This window comes from Perca fluviatilis, chromosome 19 (genome assembly GCF_010015445.1).
Source record: "Perca fluviatilis chromosome 19, GENO_Pfluv_1.0, whole genome shotgun sequence".
NCBI lineage: Eukaryota > Metazoa > Chordata > Actinopteri > Perciformes > Percidae > Perca > Perca fluviatilis.
The window spans coordinates 29,810,063-29,833,505 of NC_053130.1; the positions used below are offsets into that span (position 1 = coordinate 29,810,063).

A 23,443-nucleotide genomic window follows, 5' to 3' on the forward strand; every position below is an offset into this window, starting at 1 on the left:
CTTGGCTCATTTTCCCAAAACTGTAAACACAAAACACAAAATCCCTAACACAAAATGGTAAACTCTACAATAGAGTGCAGATCGGGCCGCATTTTTCTGTCCGAGCCCGGCCTGCGTCTTACAGAGCAGTAACTGAACCCGGCCCGAGCCCGACAGGCATTAAGATATTTATGTCCAAGCCCGACCTGAGCCTGACACAGTTAAAATATAGATTTTTTTTTTATTTACTAATAACACATACGTTTGTTTGTGTGGAAAGCCCACTTTTATCAAGCAACTGTAGGAAGGCATTCGGAAATGTGAACAGATGAGCGCATCAGCACATAGGGGGCAACAAGCGCACGTTAACACAGGCGCACACCTACATAAGCTTTTTTAAATATAAAATGTTCAATGCCTTATCGCGCTGATGTGACTGAGCCCGACCTGAACCTAAACATAATTTCTAAATATCTGTCCGAACCCGGCCCGATGTGTACCGACGGGCTTGGTTCGGGTATCCATCCTCTACAAATCCCTAGCAAAAGCAAACACTACATTCAAAACTGTTAAATCTCTTTCCAAAATGTTTTTTTGCATCAAAATGACACACACACATGTCATGTGAATAGATCTGTCTACCAACCAACAGCACACTGATGTGCTCAACACAAAACACTACTATGATTATCCCATCAGTAGGTTTATGCCTTTTGCATTCTCAGTGTTACGCTGTAGCCTGTTCAAGATTGTCACAGTAATATACCAAACACACAAATGCAATACAGTAACAAAAACATTGCCATTTATTTGAACAATTGTGCATGGACCACTTTCCATATCCAAGAGGAGAAAAAACAGGAAAACATGCAGTCCCAACAGAAAACGCCTGCATCTGTGGCTGTAGTGAAGGTGAACTCTGTCCCCCCGTGGGTCATTCTCAGGGTGGCCGGGTAGATAAGCAAGTCTGAGATGCCTTTAGCATGTAGCTCGTGTTGTGCCCCTTCAAGCTCCCGATGCCGCTGGATCGCGAATGTGCCGCAGTCAGGTTGCATGCGGATCATGTACCGTAATTTCCTGCATCTCAGGCTCTGCACCGATGTGTTGCGGCGAGGCATGTTCGGGACTGCGCTAGCATCAGTTGCTATGTTAGACACCGCTCTGTTAGCCGCCGCCATGTTAGCAGATTTCTCTGTCCGAGTAGATAGTTTAGACGACAACGAGACCTGCTTTTTGCAGAGGTGGGTAAGGAGCTCTAGTTATCTGCGGCCATTGCTGTTGCTGGTTACGTGACCTCTCGGTCAGATGTTTATTATAACAATCTGAGCCTGTCAGCGGCAAAACCAGCACTTTTAATGGACGGAAATAGACGATGCGTATTTGCCCAATATTATTACATTGCAGCCCGGTTCGCAGCTGCTGGTTACAGCGTTCTCGATCAATACTGAACCAATGACGAAGATTTTTGTTCACATTAGTCACTTAGACACCAATAGATAGGGAAATATGCTCAATGTTAAAAAAATGTTTTAAATAAATTACCCTTTAAAGTCTAACTTCCTGTTTCTCAAGATTCAAATTTGCATTTTGCTACACTTCATGAGTTTCTATTAATAGTAATTCAACCAACAGCTAAATTATGAAATAATTATTCCCAACTACACATCAGCCTTGCCAATATTAATATCTGATTTGAGCTAATACAAAATACAAATATTACAATCTTATTTGTTTAATCCTAATTTACCATTTCACACGCATGTTTACAAGTTTATTTTTTAACTGCAAAAGGTTCTGCTTATTAAATATCTTGGCACGTTTTAATTTCTTAATTAAAGAGTACTTTATAAACTTTATAAACAAAGGTTTGTTTATGTTAGATGTATAATCTAAAAGACAAATAGTGGAAGATATATCCTTATCAGAAATGTTCCCTTCCTTAACATGGACTACAGTCAAATGATCTGTCTCTCTGAAGTAGAGAAAATAAATTATGACAGGAGCACAGCAGACAAACAGCAGGTTCAACTGTGGATGACTGATACATCAGACAGACAGACATCCGCTGTATTTACCTGCAGTTGATGAAGTTGGGTGCAGGGTTAAACAGCCGGCCTTCCATTGGTTCAGGGTGGTCTGTGTTCTCTCCTGCAGCAACCATCCAGTCCTCCGTGTGCTCACACTCAAACACCTTCCACTGCTGGGCTGCACACATCAGCAGCACAAAGTCCGCTATGGACACACACAACAACACAATACATCATCATCTTCATCATCAGCCTGGAACATTGACTGCTGCCACATACTGTAGCACAAAATCTGTTACATATAGGCTGCACATGCTCACTGTACTGTTCCTGTGTATTAAAGCACTCAAAACAGTGCTACAGATGTGTCGCAATGTCTCACAGAAAACAGCGCTCTCACTCAACAGCCCACCGGTAACTACAACAATAGAGATTATGTTACTGACGGGCCCGACCGTCTGCTACACCAAACACCAGCACTCACACTGACCATGCATGTGCCATACATTCCTGTGATTGGCAGAGAGATGGGAGATGATGACTGGCTCCGCTAATCCAGAACTCTCAACTGTATGATCATCATCATTTAAAAAAATGTACACGCAGGATTACGGCTGCCGTGATGATGGCTGATGGTAGAGTTTATGTGACACCGACATAAATTCTAGGACGATGTAGGCAACCGGAGCCGCATGCCGCTCTTCGGCCAATCTTTGGCATTGACACAAAATTATAAGGCAATGCATAACAGTTATTTTTCAACATTTTAGTTTTAATTCATAATTTTTGTAGGCCTAAAGCAGTGTTTCTCAACGGGGGCAGTACCGCCCCCCAGGGGGCGTTCAGAAGATGATGGGGGGCGTTGGAAGCAATATTTTGGAAAGGGGGGCGTTGAGGTGCCGTTGGGGGGCGTTTGTTTGAAAGCTAGTTTAAACAAAAGATTCACAATAACAATACATGTTTACACTTAAAAACTACTAAAGAATAAGTAGTCTGCAACATTAAAAGCTGCCAGTTTACAGCACTGCGACTGGACCAGACGGGTATCTTCTCTGTGCTTCTGTCAGCTTTGTTTGGTGCAGCTCCGTGCTGCCTTCATGGAAACGGGCCGTCAGAGTATCGTCTTAAATGAGCTCTGTAGCTACTACGTGAAGCTGCGTTCAGATAAAGAAAAAAAAGCAATCGCTGCGACGTCCTGTTGTATTCTTTAACCCCCAATGTAGCACACCACAGTAACAGTTTTTCGTCAGATGGTTTATTAAACACAACGTTTCCTACTGTACCTGAATGCAGCTTCATTTCACGGAGAAAGAGAGAAAGAAAAGAGACGTGCGAGAGATATCGACTGTGCTTTGTTGTTTGGCAAACAGTCAGCTGTTCCATAAACTCGCGGGCAGTTCAGGGCTTATATTTGGTGTTTTAAAACTTTCTTATGGAAGCGATAGAGGAAGTGATGTCACTGTTTACTGTACGGGACTCTCACACCTCCACAAAACACAGCGCGATGTGGGGGTGCGTTTTCTCCAAACGTTTTTTTCTGCTATTTACTCCCAAGACAGGCGATAGCAAACATAGCTAGACTCTTCTAAGCATTAAAAAACGCCTCTCACTAACTTTCAAAGGTTGTAAACTTATTTCCATTCGGCAGTAGGTGTCGTTCTTCAAGTCGTTTGTCATCACCAAAATACGTGTGTGTGTGTGTGTGTGTGTGTGTGTGTGTGTGTGTGTGTGTGCGTGTGTGTGTGATCCTTCTGCTTTTACCCCTTGATAAGTGCCAGCTTGTTTTCCGTTGGCACAATTCGATTTTAGATTTGAATGAAAAATAGATTTGAATGTTAAATTGCTAGCTGTTTCTGATTGGCTACTGTTAGTGTTTGTAATAATAATAACAATAATAATAATAAGCATAATACATTTTATTTAAAGCTAATTTCATGACACCCAAGGTCACTTCAAATTATAGTCCTCTTCTAAAGGTGCTGAGGTTCACACCATGCAGCAGGTCTTTTGATTATACCTATTTATAGTTTGAATGTTACATATCTAGTCGTTCTGATTGGCTGCTGTTATTTAATTTGAATGTCAAATGGTTGCATTTGACATTTAAAAAAACCTGTAAATATATATAATTTCTATTCATGTGTTGATTGTCATTCAATGATTTGATTTTTTTATTATTTTTGATAACAATAGTAACAACAATAATAGGCCTATATTAGGGCGTAATCATTAATATTCGGGGCATTTAGCCTACATAATATTTGATGGGGGGCGTTAGGGACCTGGATAATGGATAGGGGGGCGCTGGCACAAAAAAGGTTGAGAACCACTGGCCTAAAGTGACATTCATCATTAAGACTAAATAACATTTCAGTCAACTAAAATAGTCTACGTATGTCAAATGCAAAATAACGACATTCAAAACCATCATCTGCTTTATTGGTTAAAAGGTGCTCTAATTGATGTGACGCGTTTTTTAGGCTACAACATTTTTCGTCACATACAGCAAATATCTCCTCACTATCCGCTAGCTGCCTTTCCCCTGAATACACTGTAAAAAAACGCGGTCTCTGTAGACAGCCCAGGTTTCACAAACGGCAACAAAAACAAACCTGCACCACGAAGCATAACAAACAGTCTTCCAGCCAATAATGGACAAGAAGTAGCTGGTTGAGCCATCACTGCAGCAGCGTTAGCACGTAGGCTACTTCCACAATGCATATTCATGACTCAACCAACTCCTTGTCCATTATTGGCTGGAACACAGTTTGTTATGGTTCGTGGTACAGGCTGGCGAGGTTTGTTTTTGTTGCCGTTTGTGGAGCCTGGGCTGTCCTACAGAGACCGTGTTTTTTTACAGTGTGTTCAGGGGACTGGCAGCCCGCGGATAGTGAGGAGATGTTTACTGTATGTGACAAAAAATGTTGTAGCCTAAAAAACACTTCACATCACTTACAGTGCCTTGCGAAAGTATTCGGCCCCCTTGAACTTTTCGACCTTTTGCCACATTTCAGGCTTCAAACATAAAGATATAAAACTGTAATTTTTTGTGAAGAATCAACAAAAAGTGGGACACAATCATGAAGTGAAACGAAATTTATTGGATACTTCAAACTTTTTTAACAAATAAAAACTGGAAAAATTGGGGGCGCAAAATTATTCTGCCCCTTTTACTTTCAGTGCAGCAAACTCTCTCCAGAAGTTCAGTGAGGATCTCTGAATGATCCAATGTTGACCTAAATGACTAATGATGATAAATAGAATCCAGCTGTGTGTAATCAAGTCTCCGTATAAATGCATCTGCTCTGTGATAGTCTCAGAGGTCCGTTTAAAGCGCAGGGAGCATCATGAAGAACAAGGAACACACCAGGCAGGTCCGAGATACTGTTGTGGAGAAGTTTAAAGCCGGATTTGGATACAAAAAGATTTCCCAAGCTTTAAACATCCCAAGGAGCACTGTGCAAGCGATAATATTGAAATGGAAGGAGTGTCAGACCACTGCAAATCTACGAAGACCCGGCCGTCCCTCTAAACTTTCAGCTCATACAATGAGAAGACTGATCAGAGATGCAGCCAAGAGGCCCATGATCACTCTGGATGAACTGCAGAGACCTACAGCTGAGGTGGTAGACTCTGTCCATAGGACAACAATCAGTCGTATACTGCACAAATCTGGCCTTTATGGAAGAGTGGCAAGAAGAAAGCCATTTCTTAAAGATATGCATAAAAAGTGTCGTTGAAAGTTTGCCACAAGCCACCTGGGAGACACACCAAACATGTGGAAGAAGGTGCTGTGGTCAGATGAAACCAAAATCGAACTTTTTGGCAACAATGCAAAACGTTATGTTTGGCGTAAAAGCAACACAGCTCATCACCTTGAACACACCATCCCCACTGTCAAACATGGTGGTGGCAGCATCATGGTTTGGGCCTGCTTTTCTTCAGCAGGGACAGGGAAGATGGTTAAAATTGATGGGAAGATGGATGGAGCCAAATACAGGACCATTCTGGAAGAAAACCTGATGGAGTCTGCAAAAGACCTGAGACTGGGACGGAGATTTGTCTTCCAACAAGACAATGATCCAAAACATAAAGCAAAATCTACAATGGAATGGTTCACAAATAAACATATCCAGGTGTTAGAATGGCCAAGTCAAAGTCCAGACCTGAATCCAATCGAGAATCTGTGGAAAGAACTGAAAACTGCTGTTCACAAACGCTCTCCATCCAACCTCACTGAGCTCGAGCTGTTTTGCAAGGAGGAATGGGCAAAAATGTCAGTCTCTCGATGTGCAAAACTGATAGAGACATACCCCAAGCGACTTACAGCTGTAATCGCAGCAAAAGGTGGCGCTACAAAGTATTAACTTAAGGGGGCTGAATAATTTTGCATGCCCAATTTTTCAGTTTTTTATTTGTTAAAAAGGTTTGAAATATCCAATAAATTTTGATCCACTTCATGATTGTGTCCCACTTGTTGTTGATTCTTCACAAAAAATTACAGTTTTATATCTTTATGTTTGAAGCCTGAAATGTGGCAAAAGGTCAAAAAGTTCAAGGGGGCCGAATACCTTCGCAAGGCACTGTAGAGCACCTTTAAATGAGTTTACACACATTAAGGGGCTGTTTCTTAAACATTTTATTCTTGCTTTGGTCACCAATATGATAATGTATTTTTCTACATAAACATTTAGGTTTCACTTTATTTGAAGAGATGTGCATAAGACTGACATGACACCGTCATTATTATGACATCACCTTTCATGAACATGAGGGAGTCATTTTGAGAATTCATGACTGTTGTCATTAACGGTAGGGTTCCACACAGCGAAACACCTGGCGAATTTCGGCCAGCGAAAGTTTGCCTCGGGGCTGTGGTCGCAAAAACGAAACGCAAGACCGCAAACATTTTTTAAATGTCCCGGGCTGTCAGAAGACAGGGCGGTAAAAATGCACAGCAGCAAACCATCGGTAAAACGTTAGCTCATAAATGCTCTGGTAACCTAGCTATGTAGCCTAGCTGCCTTGCCATGCTTACAATGAAATGCAATGTCCGAACATGCTAGCGGTTGACCTGTTGGCTAGCTGAATAATTTTGAGTGTTTAAACTATCTACAGTGGTCTATTTGGTGGTGTGTTTGCCCTGTTTAAGTTTGTGTGACATATAAACAACAATCCGTGTTGCTACAAGCGTTAATGTTCGCCAACAAAACATGTAATCAAACAAATGCACAAGTAGCCTAGCTAGCTAGCTGCCTGGCTAGGCTACAATGAAATCCAATGTCCGAACATGCTAGCGATTAGCGTGTCGGCTAGCTGAAAAGTTCGAGTGTTTAAACTAACATATACAGTGATCTATTTAGTGGTGTATGTGCCCTAACTAAGTTTGTGTGTCATATAAAACACAATTCGTTTTGATAGAAGTACCAATGTTCGCGTAGAAACATTTTAATCACATCAAAATTTTCATGATACGGCGCTGATAACCTCCGCCATCTTTGTCAAGACTTTTTTTCTAACTCCCGCCTCCAAACACAAACACACGGACCTGATTGGTTCTCGAGTGGTCCTCATTTGAATAAAGTTAAACTTTCGTCAACTTTATTTCGCTCCCCTCGGCGATTCGCTATCATCTCGCTCAATCAGTGCGAATTTCGTCTCCATTCAACCTCAATGAGAGCAAAGCGAAATCTCGCTGTGTGGAAACCTACCGTAAGGGCCCTATCTTGCACTCAGCGCAATTGCCTTTGTACACCGAAGTATGTATCATTCCTATTTTGCACCCGACGCACAGCGGACTTTTCCCCCCACAGACGCACGTCGGTAAATTAGGGTATGTATTTGCGCTCCCGGGGGCGGTTCAGTGAAAAGAGGAGGAGCGTTCCGGCGCAAACGTTACCTGGTGCTATTTTGCAGTTTCAGAAAGCAATTCCGCCACTGACCAGGAAAAACCTGGTCTAAAGTCAGTGGCGCTAGTCTAAAGTCAGTAGCGCGTTATTCAGATGCTATTTTAGGGGCGCATGCTTGGCCATAATGTAGCGTGTGCTCATCTAACCGGACCCAGCAGTTCCCATTTTTGCAAACCATACATAATTACAAAGAAAAATATTACTGAAACTGCGCTTCAGGTGTTTGGATAGATCAGGAGGCACTTTACTGTACAGTCCTTAAAAAGGCGCAGCATTCTTTTTGGCTTGTTGTGTTTTACACAACATTTCCATGAATCATGGATGTGTTGATGACATAAATGAGGAGATATTAGAGGAATTAAGGAGAGGTGATGTTGAACTACGACGGGATTGGACACTCCGGTGGAATCTGGTCCGGGAGTAATGCGCGATGCGCTCTTGGTGGAGCGAGTGGACGGAGATGGAGTGGGGGGAGGAGGAAGGGGCACAACAGGAGCAGGTGGTGCGTTTGGAGGCCCACGCTCCATGGCTGCAGCAATCCTCTCCAGACTTGAGGAGATGCGCCCGAGAGGCTGCAGCAACATCGCCACCCGGCCAAGACGGGCATTTATTACTTTGCCGCATCCTGGACAGCTCCCGCTGGCATGCGCCAGGCAAATCCGCCGTCATAATAGTAATCCGCCATGGAACAAGCACGCATGTTCTTAAAGGGAATGTGAGATGACGCTCTGATTGGTTATTTTCACGTTACGCCCAAACCACACCTACCTACTTCAGACCAACCCATTTAAGATAGCAACAGCGCCCGAGATTCGCCCACAAAGCTACTTGCGTTTTGCGTTTCATACTTGCGTTTCAGATCGTTAAAATAGAGCCCTAAGTGTCATTCGGTAAATTATGACACTTTTAATGCAAAATTAGCATTGTCCGAGATGTCTTTGCATGACAACTTGACTTAACGAAGACATGTCATAACACAGAGATTGTTGTCTTAGTTAAAGTGAAATTGTCATGACATTTATAGATATAATCTAATATTTAATTGTTAGTTGATCATATAATATGGACAGCTAAAGTGTGTGTTGTGTGTGTGTGTGTGTGTGTGTGTGTGTGTGTGTGTGTGTGTGTGTGTGCGCTTTTTCAATAGTTTTCAAGTTTCATGGTCACATCTGTCCTTCCAGATGACACTCATAAAGAGAGGCACAACAAAGAATTGACACAGTGGTTTTCACTGTTTTGTTGGCCTTTTTGAGATGTCTTCGTGGTTTCTTGGATTTCTTATGTGACCCTGCAAGTGTTGCTTGCTTTTTATTGTATGTTGGAAAAAAGAGAGCCTTTAGTGAAATACTTGCAGTATGTCATTCCTGGCTAACAGGATGTCATCCTGAGTTACAATGACACAGTCAAGTAATTTAACTCAGATTTCATGGTATATTACAGTCATGTTTTCCTGAGTTGAGTATACAATACAAATCTGATTACCTTTACTGTAAAGCATTTTAAGACATCTTTCATAATGTTTCTGTTTTTGGCATGGAATATTGTGTGACCAAAATCAAACGATGAGCCCATTTAAAGGTCCAATATGTAATATTTGTACTGTAATAAATCCAAAAATGACACCAATGCCTCATCAGAAATTAAGGAAACATGTTAAACTGAAATACTATCTTTTCTGACAACAATGCTAATGTCAGTATTTTTTCTTTTTGAAATTTACATTTCGTGAGGGAATTTCTGTTTATGTTTTGGCCTGTGTGTTGTTATCAACTGCCCAGTTTGACAGCCAGGCCAGGTTGCCAGATATAGACACTTTGCAAACACGTGACCACGACCACGTGACGACGCCATGACAGACGGCAGAATCACCGGAAGCACAAGCTAAACAGTGTAGTAGACGAGCGGAAAGTTTCATTAGTTTCAAATAAATAACACTAAATAAACTGTAACAATAATAATACTATCTTCTTCTTCATGGCTTCTTCAGACATTGTTTAAATTCACCTACCCTGGTCCCTGTCTCGATCCTGCCGGTAGCTAGCTTGCCCCGCTAGCCGTTAGCTGCCGTCCGGTGAGTGTATTCAGCCAGGCTTCTGTGATAATCATCCCAATAACAATCCACGGAGCGGCGGTGGTGTGGCTATGTCTTCCAGTTACTGAAGGCTAGCTTTAGCTTACGCTTGGAGCAGGAAGTTCATCTGCCTGTTGCCCCTCTGTCTGTCTCGTTCTTTCCAACTCTTGTGAGGCTAGTTTAATCTGTATACTGGATTTGAATAAATAAGGACGACCATATAACTCAAAAGGCTCTTCCGTGTGTTGTATATCTGCTATATTCGCCATAGTTACGTTACTCCAAGCTTTTTCCCTTGTAAACAAATCTGCCCTTCACTCTTCAAACACTATGTTCCGATCGGCACACTACTGTTTACCTTTTCTTGCTACAACTAGCAGCTACTACCACACTACTGTTTTTTTTAGGGGGGAATACACTTCAATACTTGACATGACCTGTCCTCTGGAGGACATAGCCACACCACCATGGATTGTTATTGGGATGATTATCACAGAAGCCTGTCTGAATACACTCACAGGACGTCAGCTAGCAGCTAACGGCTATCAGCCAGCAGGGCAAGCTAGCTAGAGGCACGTACCGTTGTTCACTGGCTGAGCCGATGCAACTCTCTAATGGATGCCTGAACGCATCCCAGCTCTGGGAAATAATTCATCACACGTTAATCCATGGAGTAAATTACGGAGTGTCTATGATCAGTATTAACCACACATAATGTAACATCTAGCCATCGTCTTATCTGTGATAATATTCGCTGGTGACCGGTGGATATTTCGACAGCTAGCTAGCTGGTCGGCTAACCGGGGTAGGAGCTCCGCAGACCCGCATTTAATTCGGTTGTTTGGCCTTTTTGAAGCTAGTTTCCGTGCCATGTCATCTTTAATTTAACCAATATTTTTTGTATGCGTGTTAAGTTAAATGATCAAGGGAACGGCTTTCTTTTTGGGATATGTCGGTCAGTGAATAACCGATGATAGTTATGTGGGACCTGTTAGCAGGAACAGCTGGTTAGCATGGCAGCTAGCTGGGTGAGGAAGTTTTATTATTATTTATCAGTCATTTAAAACAGAAAGGCAATACATACACATGCTTGTATTGGTGAGGATTACTCTGCAGATTGTGTATGTGAGAACAAGAACAGCGAACCATAGACAGTATATAAGCAGCGAACACGTTCTCGTTTGACTTGCCGTCCGTCTACAGAATAGCTCTACCACCGTCCGTCATGGCGTTCATAATTCGCGGGAGTAGAATGTGACGTCACGTGCAAAGGGTCTATCCCTGGAAAACCGTAAACCCAGCGCGCTACAGCTGTAACGGTAGTACAGCCATGAAAGTAGCACACAAACGAACAGGATCAATGGAGATAGATTCTACCCGACCTAAAAAAAAGAAAACAGCATGTTTCTAACAGTTGCGTGACCAGAGACGTAACAACCCCCTGGTAAATATTGGAGATGTATTTGAAAGATGGAGACAGCTTAGATCCCAAAAGGACGCAGAATTGGCTTACCGGTATTTCCTCCTGAACAGGTAAGCATAGCTTCGGGCTGATTTATCACAGCCACTAGGGACGGGCATTTTATGTCATTTCAACATTTGTGTACTCATATTGAATTATATAGCTAGAGTACCCGAGTTGGTTACTCGCAAAAACAATTGAGACACAGCCAGTAAAGTGATCCCGACTGGTCCTGGCTAACGCCGCCATGCTAACCCTGTTAACTGCTAACGTTACCGGGAGGACCAGGCGAGCGGGCCATGGCTGTTTACAACGTGTAGTTCAGCGGCTGGAGCTGACAACGGTGAGTTATTTTAAGCCATGAGAGGGGGGCTGTAAATCGGGAAGAGAGGACTGTGAGTTTGCAGTGTGTTTAGCGATTGTTGCCATAATTCTAAGCCACTGAAGTGTGTTCCGTCGGCAAGGTAGTGGTATTTTTAGCATTTCATATTGTAATTCTTAGCCGAGGAAGTGTGCCTGACTGGCGTGTGGAGAGGACGGTGAGGTTGTTGTGTTTTTAGCGGTTCATACTGTAATTTTAAGCCGAAAAAGTGTGTCTGTCAGTTGGTTACAGAGCTCCGTGTGAGCTCGGGCTTTTACGACTGTCAATATAGCCAGCATCTAACGTTAGCTACTCCGCTGTGCTGTGGAGTAATGTCTGGCTATGTGAGACTAGCATCTAACGTTAGCTACTCTACTCTGCTGTGCTGTGAAGTAATGTCTGGCTATGTGAGACTAGCATCTAACGTTAGCTACTCCGCTGTGCTGTGGAGTAATGTCTGGCTATGTGAGACTAGCATATAACGTTAGCTACTCTGCTGTGCTGTGAAGTAATGTCTGGCTATCTGAGAAAAGCGTCTAGCGTCTAACATTGTTGTGAATGCTGCGGTCTCAGCCTGGCAACCTCCGTGAACTTCGAGTCTGGGCAGGAGGGGGCGGGGGAAATGACTCTCCAGTATTTTGAATTGGTAGTGCAGTAACTATTTTAACCGCTAGCTGCCAGTATTACATACAATATTACATATTGCACCTTTAATTATAAATACCCAAATATATCATATTAATTGTGTTAAAAATTTAGTTTTTTTGAGCAGTGCTTGTTTGGTTAGCTGTAACTATGGATATGCATAAACATTTATATGCTAAAAAGGTAGACATTGAAATAATTTTTAAATCCATTCCCGTTACCCAGGAAGGACATTTTTCATGGAATGAATCATATGATTCATCAAAAAAATTAAATTGCATTTCTAAATTAAATTCCTGTTGTTGTATATATATTGTATGTATATAGAACACTCTAATAAAAATAGAATGTGCTTGAATTGGCATTTTTTGACACTTTCATTTATTTTCAAATTTTAAAGCCTGTGGACACGCATTAGTGGGGAGGTGTCAGGTGTCATTCAGTATACTGAATTTATTAAGACAACAGTAAACGTTAAGGGAGTGTTGAGTTTAAAAACAGCAAACAGCATCAACAGCAATTTAAAACGTGATCAGGGGCCTCATTTATAAAACCTGTTACGCAAGAAAAAGTTGCGTGAAGCAGGGTGAAATTTATCGTCGCAACATTCCTCGCAATAGGCGGGATTATAGTGCGTTATAGTGAACTCCGATGGGATGCCCATTTTCCGAACCTAACCCAGTTTTTGTTTTCCTGAACCCAACAATCCCGTTCTTGCTAAACCGACCCAGAGCCGGTCGCGGCAGTAACGGGCTGCCAGCAACGGGGGAAAGGCAGGGTCTGTGCGTCTTTATGTGGTCGTGTCTGATTGTAGGTGTAGGTGTGTGTGGGAATGTGGTCTTTCTGCACCTGCTATTCCCACACAGTTACCGATACAAGTTACCAAATTGTCACATTTCAAGCACTTTCACCTGTTTTGCACCAATAATGATCCAAAATCTTGTTTCTATTTTTTACCTTTTTAATAATTGAATTTCCTTTCTCACAAAAAACGAAAATGATCATAAATGTGATCTCACAGGGGTAAATGGCAAATACGAACCATAAATTATGTATATATCATTGGTAATTGAGCTAAATCTGTTAAGTATTAAGGCTGTGTAACAACAATATGAACACTACACAAGGGATACGGCTTCCAAACAGTATTTTCTTTCGATGTTCTACCTCTGTTAGGAGCACCTCGATCTCACAATCACTGAATCGTGTTTTTTCCCCATTTTTCAGTTTCGTGATTGGTGATCAAGGGCTCCTTTCAAGGCTGGAATATTCATTAATTGATTAACATGGACCTTATTAGGACAAATATGGGACGATCTTGGGAGGAGCGTGAGGCTCATGCACGACCGCATAAGGTAACGCACGTCCGTATTTATAACGAGAAGAGTGCGTACCGGTGTGTGCCGCAAGGTGTTATAAATCAGAATATTGTTTTTGCGTACGAGAATTCGGACTTTTTTGCACACTAAATCTTTCATAATAGAATCTACGCACAGTTTTATAAATGAGGCCCCAGATCAGAAAACACAGAGGGTTCCTACTAAAGTATAATCAGACTGATAACACACACACACACACACACACACACACACACACACACACACACACACACACACACACACACACACACACTGACCTATAAGGTTTTTGGAGTTAGGCACAGTGTAGAAGTCAGGCAGATGGATCCATTTAATGAGAGCCGAGTTAATCAACACTGGAGTGTTCCACCGCCATGGGTAGTCTGCAGGACAACACAGGAAAGACAGGTAGGTAGGTAGACGTACAGTAGTTACACTATTTAACAATTATTATACAATTTTACAATTATTAATTTCTACAGTTGTTTACCTTCAGCAGAGTTCTATCTGATGCTGTGTTGGGGCATAATCTAAAGTTTGCTTTGCATTCACAATCAAGGCCTGAAATTAACACACGACCATGCACCAAATGCGGGTGAATTTTACTATGAAACTGTCAATCTACCTGCCACGTTGGCAATAATAATGGTACTATTCACTTACGGAGAGTATAGGTGCTCTACCCAATCGCCTACAATAGTAGAACACACTGTTGTTGTCTATTATATTGTCATCTAGATCAGAGATCTTCAGCAGGGGTCCGGGACACCTAGGGGGTCCTCAGATTTACTCCAAGGGGCCCACCAAATTATTGTAAAGGCTTTTTCAAAAATTCAAATGTCTTAACATGAATCCCACATATAATTAGCATATATAAATCAGCCTATTTGTGAAAAAAACATTAATGATAGGCTTACTGGCCTAAAAGTAGGGAGTCACTATGGTAGCCTTCCATAGATACAGTTAATCTCAAGGATTCACTGTGCCACATGTATGTATAACATAAAAAGATGATTTATAAAATTAGTAGCTTAGTATTACATGAATTAAAAATATATGTATTTAGGCTTTAGGACGCCCACATTTTATTGTAGGCCAAGTTTAATATGCAAGTTAATTTTATACAATATATGTACTAGGGGGTGCCTGCTCCATCTCTTTCTTAGTTAAGGGGTCCTTGGCTTAAAAAAATGCACTTACTGTAACTGCATATAAGGACTCACCTATACAGAGTGCTGGCGGTATGCCCACACACAGAAGATACTGGTAGATCATGAAGATAGACAGAAAGAGACAATATCTGGGCCAGATCCTGGCAATAGCTGCCCGCCGCCGCCTCACCAAGATGGCAACCAACCAGCAGCCATGGATTATCACCAAGAAGTTCATCCGCTGGCCAATCACATTCACCGTCATCAGGAAGCAAATCTTTAAAAAAAGAGGATACGTTTTTTAGAGATTTAAATAAAATGTAAATAAAAAAACTCCAGCTGGAGTTGGAACGTAAATAAAAACAGAATACAATGATTTGCAAATCCTTTTTAACCTATAGTCAATTGAATACACTACAAAGACAAGATATTTTTTAAAAAAGATTGTAAATGAAAGAAAAATGATTTAACACTCAAACTGTTATAAAGTTTACTTTTGCAATCATTTTTAGATAAAAGAGATGACATGCTAATATCAGTGTTATGACTACAAAAAAGATAAGCTACAAACCCCAATTCCAATGGAGTTGGGATGGTGTGTAAAACATAAATAAAAACAGAATACAATGATTTGCAAATCCTTTTCAACCTATATTCAATTGAATACACTACAAAGACAAGATATTTAATGTTTAAACTGATAAACTTGTATTGTATTGTATTGTATTTTTGCAAATAGTCACTCATTTTGAATTTGATACCTGCAACACGTTCCAAAAAAGCTGGGACAGGGGCAACAAAAGACTGGGAAAGTTGAGGAATGCTCAAAAAACACCTGCTTGTAACATTGCAAAGGTGAACAGGTTAATTGGTCATGACTGGGTATAAAAGGAGCATCCCCAAAAGGCTCAGTCGTTCACAAGCACGGATGGGGCGAGGTTCACCACTTTGTTAACAACTGGCCATTGTCAGTTAACACAGTTCGCCGCTACATCTACAAGTGCAAGTTAAAACTCTACCATGCAAAGCGAAAGCCATATAGCAACGACACCCAGAAACACTAACAGCTTCTCTGGGCCCAAGCTCATCTGAGATGGACTGACACAAAGTGGAAAAATTTGCTGTGGTCTGACAAGTCAACATTTCAAATTGTTTTTCAAAGAGGAAAATGACCATTGTTATCAGTGCTGAGTTCAAAAGCCAGCTTCTGTGATGGTATGGGTGTGTGTTAATGCACATGGCATAACTTGCACATCTGTGAAGGCACCATTACTGCTGAAATGTACATACAGGTTTTGGAGCAACATACAGTATTCTGCAATCAAAGCAATGTCTTTTTAAGGGACTTCCCTGCTAATTTTAGCATGATAATGCTAAGCCACATTCTGCACGTTTTACAATAGCGTGGCTTCGTAGTAAAAGAGTGTGGGGACTAGACTGGCCTGTCTGCAGTCCAGACCATCTCCATTGAAAATGTGTGGCGCATTAAGAAGCGCAAAATACAACAATGGAGACCCAAGACTGTTGAGCAACTGAAGTCGTTCATCAAGCAAGAATGGGAAAGAATTCCACCTACAAAGCTTCAACAATTAGTGTCCTCAGTTCCCAAATGCTTATTGGGTGTTGTTAAAAGTAAAGGTGATGTAACACAGTGGTAAACATGCCACTGTCCCAGCTTTTTTGGAACATGTTGCAGGCATCAAATTCAAAATGAGTGAATAATTGCAAAAAAACATTAAAGTTAATCCATTTAAACATTAAATATCTTGTATTTGTAGTGTATTCAATTGAATATAGGTTGAAAAAGATTTGCAAATCATTGTATTCTGTTTTTATTTACGTTTTACACACCGTCCCAACTGGAATTGGGATGTGTGTAAAATCTTTTTTGTAGTCATAACACTGATGCTCTGGAACGGTCAACAAAAGGGACACACATTAGCATGACATCTCTTTTCTATCTAAAAATGATTGCAATAGTAAACTTTAAACTTTATAACACATAACTTGTGTTAAATAATTTTTCCTTTATTTACAATCTTTTTTTAATTTTCCTTTTCCAAAAAGCCCTGGTTCAGCAATGAAGTGATCTCTCCCATCTACCTCTAATCCAAACTTGTAGAAGGAGTAGTTGAGCAGGTACTTGAAGCAGGGTATGAGGCCCTGGTCTAGAGTGTCCCTGGTAGCGCCGGGGAACAGGGCGCGGATGGTGGGGGGAGATCGCTGGAGTTGACGGTAGTGATGAGCCTGGTGACGATACACTGTTGCCTCAAACACCAACAACATCAGCACTATTAAATGGTTCTGCAACAAAAAACAATTCAATTAATTAAGCCTTTACTGGATCAGCAGACTCTACACACAAAGAAAGCGTTTAAGGGGCTGGCTGTGTATCCTCAATAATTTAAGAGTAGTGACTGAACTGTGTCTGTTCAGATTTTAGATTTTTGATTAAAGCCTGACGTCCTGCACGTGGCTTCGGTCGTTTCAGGAAACAACAACAACCTTCGATCCAGCAAGCTACACGCTGAAATGGCAAGTTTTGAATAAAATTTGGATTGTGCAACAAGGTAGGCCTGCTTGGTTCTTTTGGGGAATGATTGTAAAGATTTATAAAGAATATGTTTTATGCCATTTACTATCTAACTGGGACGTTTTTGTGGGGATTGCAGGGTACAAAGTAAACATGGCGATACACTGGTAAGAGCAAATTTTAACCATGTATCAAGCTAATTTAAATAGCTCACGTTTGTATTGTGTGAATAGACCCTTAAACGGTTGTCTTTCAAATTCCCTCTGCACGTAATAGGATAGCGCTACAACCAGGCAGAGCAACAAAGAAGGTAGCGCAGCTAGTTGATAGATTAAACTTTTGCCGTATCCGGTCGGCAAAACTCCTAACACATCTTCCTTTTTTAAGAATAATTTCTGCGCAGTTCTTTGTTCTTTTCTCAAAGAAAAGCTTAACTCCAAGTCTTCCAGAAGACCGCTGTTCCCAGCAGCAGCAGCCATAAGCCCGCTCACCAACTCTATACACGATGCGATTGGCCAGACCAGAGTTTGGTTTTTCCAGCTCACAAGCCAACAGAGAGTGCCTAGACCCCCCTGGCTGCAAATTAAATTTGTTGCTGCTAGGGTGCGTCTAAATTTTTAAGCTAGCAGAAAACGTGATGCAAGCTTAACACTTACAATCCCCCCGGTCGTGCTGCCATGCCTCCCTGATTTTGAAAACCAAAAGTATGGGCGGGAGCCTAATCTTTACATTGGATGTATATGTACTGTGTTTATATTTACATCATACATACAATACACTGTGCTTATATTGCGTATTCATTTTCAATCTTCACAAACCAGGTACAGTAGCATTCTTACTGGATCCACGCTATTCATTGAGGAAACATTTATTATTGAAACAGGTATTGAATATACCTTGCTGTATCCCAGTACTGTGGCATCTTTCCTGATGCCAAACCATCTGGCGGGATCCACTGGCTCCTTATACAGAGAGGAGTTCACCATCTCTTCTGGCATTAGGTTGGTTTCATTTGTTAGAGGCTGTAAAGGAGAAGACCTTATCACTGCAGCTCCCACTGGATCACATTACTACCTTGTCAGGTCAAGTTACTCTACAACACCTGCTGTCTCAGCTCATAGAAAAAAACAGGACATATGATTGTCATGATGCTAAATGCACTGCTGCATCCACAGCTCTCTTTTCTTTCTTATTCCTTCTTTCTTTTATTTGAACACATCTAGTTCAGAGCTGTGAGCTTGGACAAAGAAACAGTGTGTAACTTACACCTTTAAAAATCCTACAATCCTCTTGGCAATTCTCACCTTTTCATCAGACATGAAGTTAAGGTAGGGCTAGGCGATACAGAGAAAATCAGATATCACCATATTTTTTAACAAATACCTTAATATTGATCACAACAATATTGTAGGGTTATTGGTGCTTTCACAAAATATTTACACAATAAGATGTAGAAGGCAAATAATAGAACAGCTAGAGCAGTCTGGTATCTTCAGAAAATGACATTAACTTTACTGTAATGCAGCCTTTAAAACCAGGGAAAGACAACACGTATGCCATATGAGGATATCAAAAAATTTAATCTTGTATGCTGATATCGATATATCGATATATTGCCCAGCCCTACTTTGAGGGCATACTGCATAAAAAGTAGCAGATAATGTTTGGGATGATGCTTGAGAAGGAGAATTCAACATACAATTTTGGAATTTCATATTCAATGAAAAATGCATTCAATATTTAAATGAGCATAAGCCTTAACAGGAAAGGGGTGCAAAACCTATAGAAGTCAACATTTGACCCTATATGTAAACAGCTTATACACAAATATTTCACATATGCTGGTATCCATGCAGTTAAATCATTCCTTGTGTGGGACCTAATATTCAGCTCTACACTGAACTACTTAAATATAGAGCTCATCAGAATGTGCTTTTATTATTTTACTTTAAAGATAAATATTTCCCAAACTGATACTCATGGAAAGTGTAACAACAATACATCTTTAATAAAGGTTATCTATTTGTATCCCCTACTGTTATGGAAGATTTATCGCTAACAATAATACACTTAATGTTGTAATTGATATTTAGTCAAGCACTGTAAAATTTCAGGTAGTTGTACTTTACTTGAGTATTTAAATGTTTGTACTTTCTAGTTCTACTCCACTACTACACAATTGAATAATTTATTAAAATTAGTGGTCTGTCTGCCTGTCTCTCTGTGTGTCTGTCTGCCTGTCTGTCTATCTATATGTTTTCCCTTATCCTCCAGGATGGTATGTTGGTATTAATGACTAATTGAAATATACCATCATGCCTGTTAAAACCAACACATTCTCACACCCAACTCGTAAAATAAGGACGTTCGGTCAGGAGCCTTTCTCGTTCTTATTTGACGTTAAAAGTCTCCTTTAGCGTCTCATGTAAACGTGCTTGGTCGCCACTATTGCCGTCCCTTTTTCGTCCCTTGGGTGTGGGCCGGGGTTGAACGGAATCGCGGAGGTTTAGAGAAAAACAACGGGGAAAGGGCCCTCAAAAGCCGGGAAACACACCGCGGGTGAAGCGCGACAATAACGGAATCGCGGAGGTTGGGTTTAGGAGAAAAACAACGGGGAAAGGACGCCTCAAAAGCCGGGAAACACACGCCGTAGACGGGGAAAAAAAAGAAAAACAACGGGGAAAGGACGACTCAAAAGCCGGGAAAGACACGCTGGAGACGGGAAAAAAAAAAGAAAAACAACGGGGAAAGGACGCCTCAAAAGCCGGGAAACACACGCCGGAGACGGGGAAACAAAACGCCGGAGACGGGGAAACAAAACGCCACACGCGGGGCGCGAACCCGAGTCTTCTGAGTGAAAGTCCGATGTTTTACCCATCCACCGTCCTTACCCAGCAATTTCCCATTACATACCACTCGCTAAATCTCATCCAACTGCGGCTCTCCCCAGTACGTTACACAAATACGCCGAAGGGTGCCTTTTTCGACGCATCACACGCTGAAGGACACTAACCAAACGTACTTATTTTAAGAGTTCGGAATGAGAACGGGTTGGTTAAAACATATTGTTGATGCAGAATGTGTGTGTAAGCGCATGTGTGTCTTACCAGGCTACAGTTACTGGAGTATTCAACAGGGTTGACAACACTGAGCTGGTACAGCATCTTACACACGATGATGACGCACACCCAGACTGTAGACAGACAGGAAGCCATGGGCCTGAAGCGACCGTAGGGCATCGCCAGAGACCACAACACCACCAGGACGAGGTTCATCACGGATGGCTACAGACAAACACAGAAACAGGACAACATTTAGGTCATATTATACTATTTCAAAAATAAAGAGCTTTATGTCAAGTATCAGATGTGCAGTATTTAACTGCAGATCATTCATCTATCAGGCAAACACCGAAACAAGCTGTTCTGAACATGGATGAATTACTTGCTTGATACAGTGCTCAAAAATAGTGCCCTATTCATTTCCATGAAAGGTGCTCATCCAGCAAATTTGCCAAAAAGATAGATAGATAGATAGATAGATAGATAGATAGATAGATAGATAGATAGATAGATAGATAGATAGATAGATAGATAGATAGAGTAAGGGTTAAGGACATGACTTATACAAAAGACACAGATTCAAAATGCTTGTTAATAATAATAATAATTAGAGGTATCTGATTTGCTGTACAGTGTTTTATCCATGGGCGATGGTAGTCCCCAGAGAAGAATGGTAATGGTAATTTCATGGCACAGATTAGAAATAGAGGTGTTGAAATTAATCAAATAATCGATGCATCGAATCGTGGACATGGACGATGCTGCATCGATAATCGACAGGCTCATAATCGATTATTTCTGTTTACAATTTAATGTAGGCCTAACAACATTTCTGTTTACATATTTGGTTATGTTTTGCACATTCCGGAAGTGCCATATGCTCAGTGCTGTAGTTTTATGTATCCAATTTATTTAGTATTAGAGCACTGCAGAATGTTTTGTTTTTGAAGCGTGAAAAGCTATGATTTAAATATCCTACATGGTTTTAATAGAAAAATGTATTGGACCCATCGTGATGCATCGAGATATCGAATTGAATTGAATCGCTGACATGATAATCGTAATCGAATCGGGAGATCAGTGAAGATTCACACCTCTAATTAGAACCTAAATTGAAACGTAAGCAACTAAAATTGCTGAATGTTAGAACATTGTTCCAAAATTGGTCATTATTACTGTGACTTATAGAGTGTCAGATTTAGTTCCATCATAGTGTTAATAGTGTCAAAAAACGTTAGCTGACGTTGTTGTTCAGTAGTTAGCTCAGAGATTATCGGCTAATGAAATTACTGATTTAGCAGGGGGGTTAACACTTTTGCAAGGCACTGTATCCGAGTCACATTCTTATTAGGGGCTGAGCCCTAAAGGTCTGATCCTAGAATTGCCCCTGGTTTTATCACAATCACACAACCATTCCTTTACCTTAGGGCTGCAACTAACAATTATTGTCATTGTCGATTAACCTGTTGATTATTTTCTTTGATTAATTCATTAGTTGTTTGGGCTATAAAATGTCAGAAAATGGAGAAAAATGTCTACCAGTGTTTCCCAAAGCCCAAGAAGACGTCCTCTATTGGCTTCTTTTGTTTTTTTTTACCACAAATCAAAGATATTCAGTTTACTGTCACAGAGGAGTAAAGAAAGTAGAAAATATTCACATTTAACAAGCACAAAGCAGAACACTTTTACTTTTCTTTCTTGAAAAATTCACTAAAAACCCAGCTGTGGCTAAGTGGTAGAGAGGTCACCTGCCAATCGGAAGGTTGGTGGTTCGATCCCTGGCCCTGCAGTTTCATGTCGAAGTGTCCTTGGGCAAGACACTGAACCCCGAGTTGCCCCCGATGCTGCGCCATCGAAGTGTAAATGTGTGTGATGAGCAGGTGGCACCTTGTACGCCAGCCTCAGCCACAGTGTATGAATGTGTGTGAATGGTGAATGGTTCCTGTACTACGTTAAAGCGCTTTGAGTAGTCGTTAAGACTAGAAAAGCGCTATATAAAAATAGTCCATTTACATTAATCCATTATCAAAATAGATGGGGATTCATTCAATAGTTGACATCTAATCGATTAATCTTTGCAACTTTACCTCTTCAAGTGAAACCCACACAGAGAAGAAGGCCACCATCTTGAGGATGTGGAGCTCCAGAAGCCTCCAGAGAAACACTTGAACTTTGGTGAGAATGTCAGAGAACCTTCTGGACAGAACCAGTAACCTGTCCATCACCAGACCCCACTTACTCGGCATCAACTCCCCTGAGCAAGGAAAGAGAGGATGGATGAACAAACACAGTGGGAGGGAATGGTCCCGCTCAGTTAAACTTTTACTTGAATACAGTTGTTGACTATTCTAATAACCACGTGAATGCACATCTGGTAAATAAAACTTTGCAGAATGCAATAATAAAAAATGGTGTCAGTCATTTTTCTTACGGTAATTGACCGTTCTTCCTAAATAAAGCGGAATACTGTAAATGTTGAGGCATTTGAGGAACAAAATATTAATAGCAAGCTGATTTTTTTCTTTTTCAGTAGCCAGGTTGAGTCCGCCCACAAATCATCTGAAATCATGTGGCATCAAGTCCCCACCAATTCAAGAAGAGAGTAATCGGAAAAATATAATGTTACACCAGAGATTTAATACAAAGAAGTACAAAAATAATAAGAAGAGAAAGAGAGAAATGGTACTGTAAAGCTTTCTATTAATACAGCACAGGACCATAAACTTTACAGTAAAAACTGTCATTATAATTTACAGTAGGAACACCTTAAAATTACAGTATAGAGCAGGTAAATGTAGCTGCCAGTATTTTACTGTAAAGCTTATTTATACAGCACAGTACCGTAAATGTTTTTCCAGTAATAAACTGTTGTTATAAATTACAGT

General features: G+C 40.9%; 1 protein-coding gene across 6 annotated transcripts in view; it reads right to left on the reverse strand.

Annotated features, from left to right (window-relative positions):
- The window catches only part of piezo1 (piezo-type mechanosensitive ion channel component 1), a 207,760-nt gene that overhangs the window by 64,007 nt on the left and 120,310 nt on the right, over nucleotides 1-23,443 (reverse strand). For all 6 annotated transcript variants that reach the window (XM_039783693.1, XM_039783692.1, XM_039783694.1 and 3 more), the window contains 7 exons: nucleotides 22,646-22,812; nucleotides 20,604-20,780; nucleotides 18,393-18,518; nucleotides 17,067-17,267; nucleotides 15,036-15,240; nucleotides 14,091-14,195; nucleotides 2,055-2,211 (listed from right to left, as the gene is read on the reverse strand). In XM_039783693.1, the coding sequence (XP_039639627.1) occupies nucleotides 2,055-2,211; nucleotides 14,091-14,195; nucleotides 15,036-15,240; nucleotides 17,067-17,267; nucleotides 18,393-18,518; nucleotides 20,604-20,780; nucleotides 22,646-22,812 (1,138 nt within the window). The remainder of the gene's footprint in view (nucleotides 1-2,054; nucleotides 2,212-14,090; nucleotides 14,196-15,035; nucleotides 15,241-17,066; nucleotides 17,268-18,392; nucleotides 18,519-20,603; nucleotides 20,781-22,645; nucleotides 22,813-23,443) is intronic.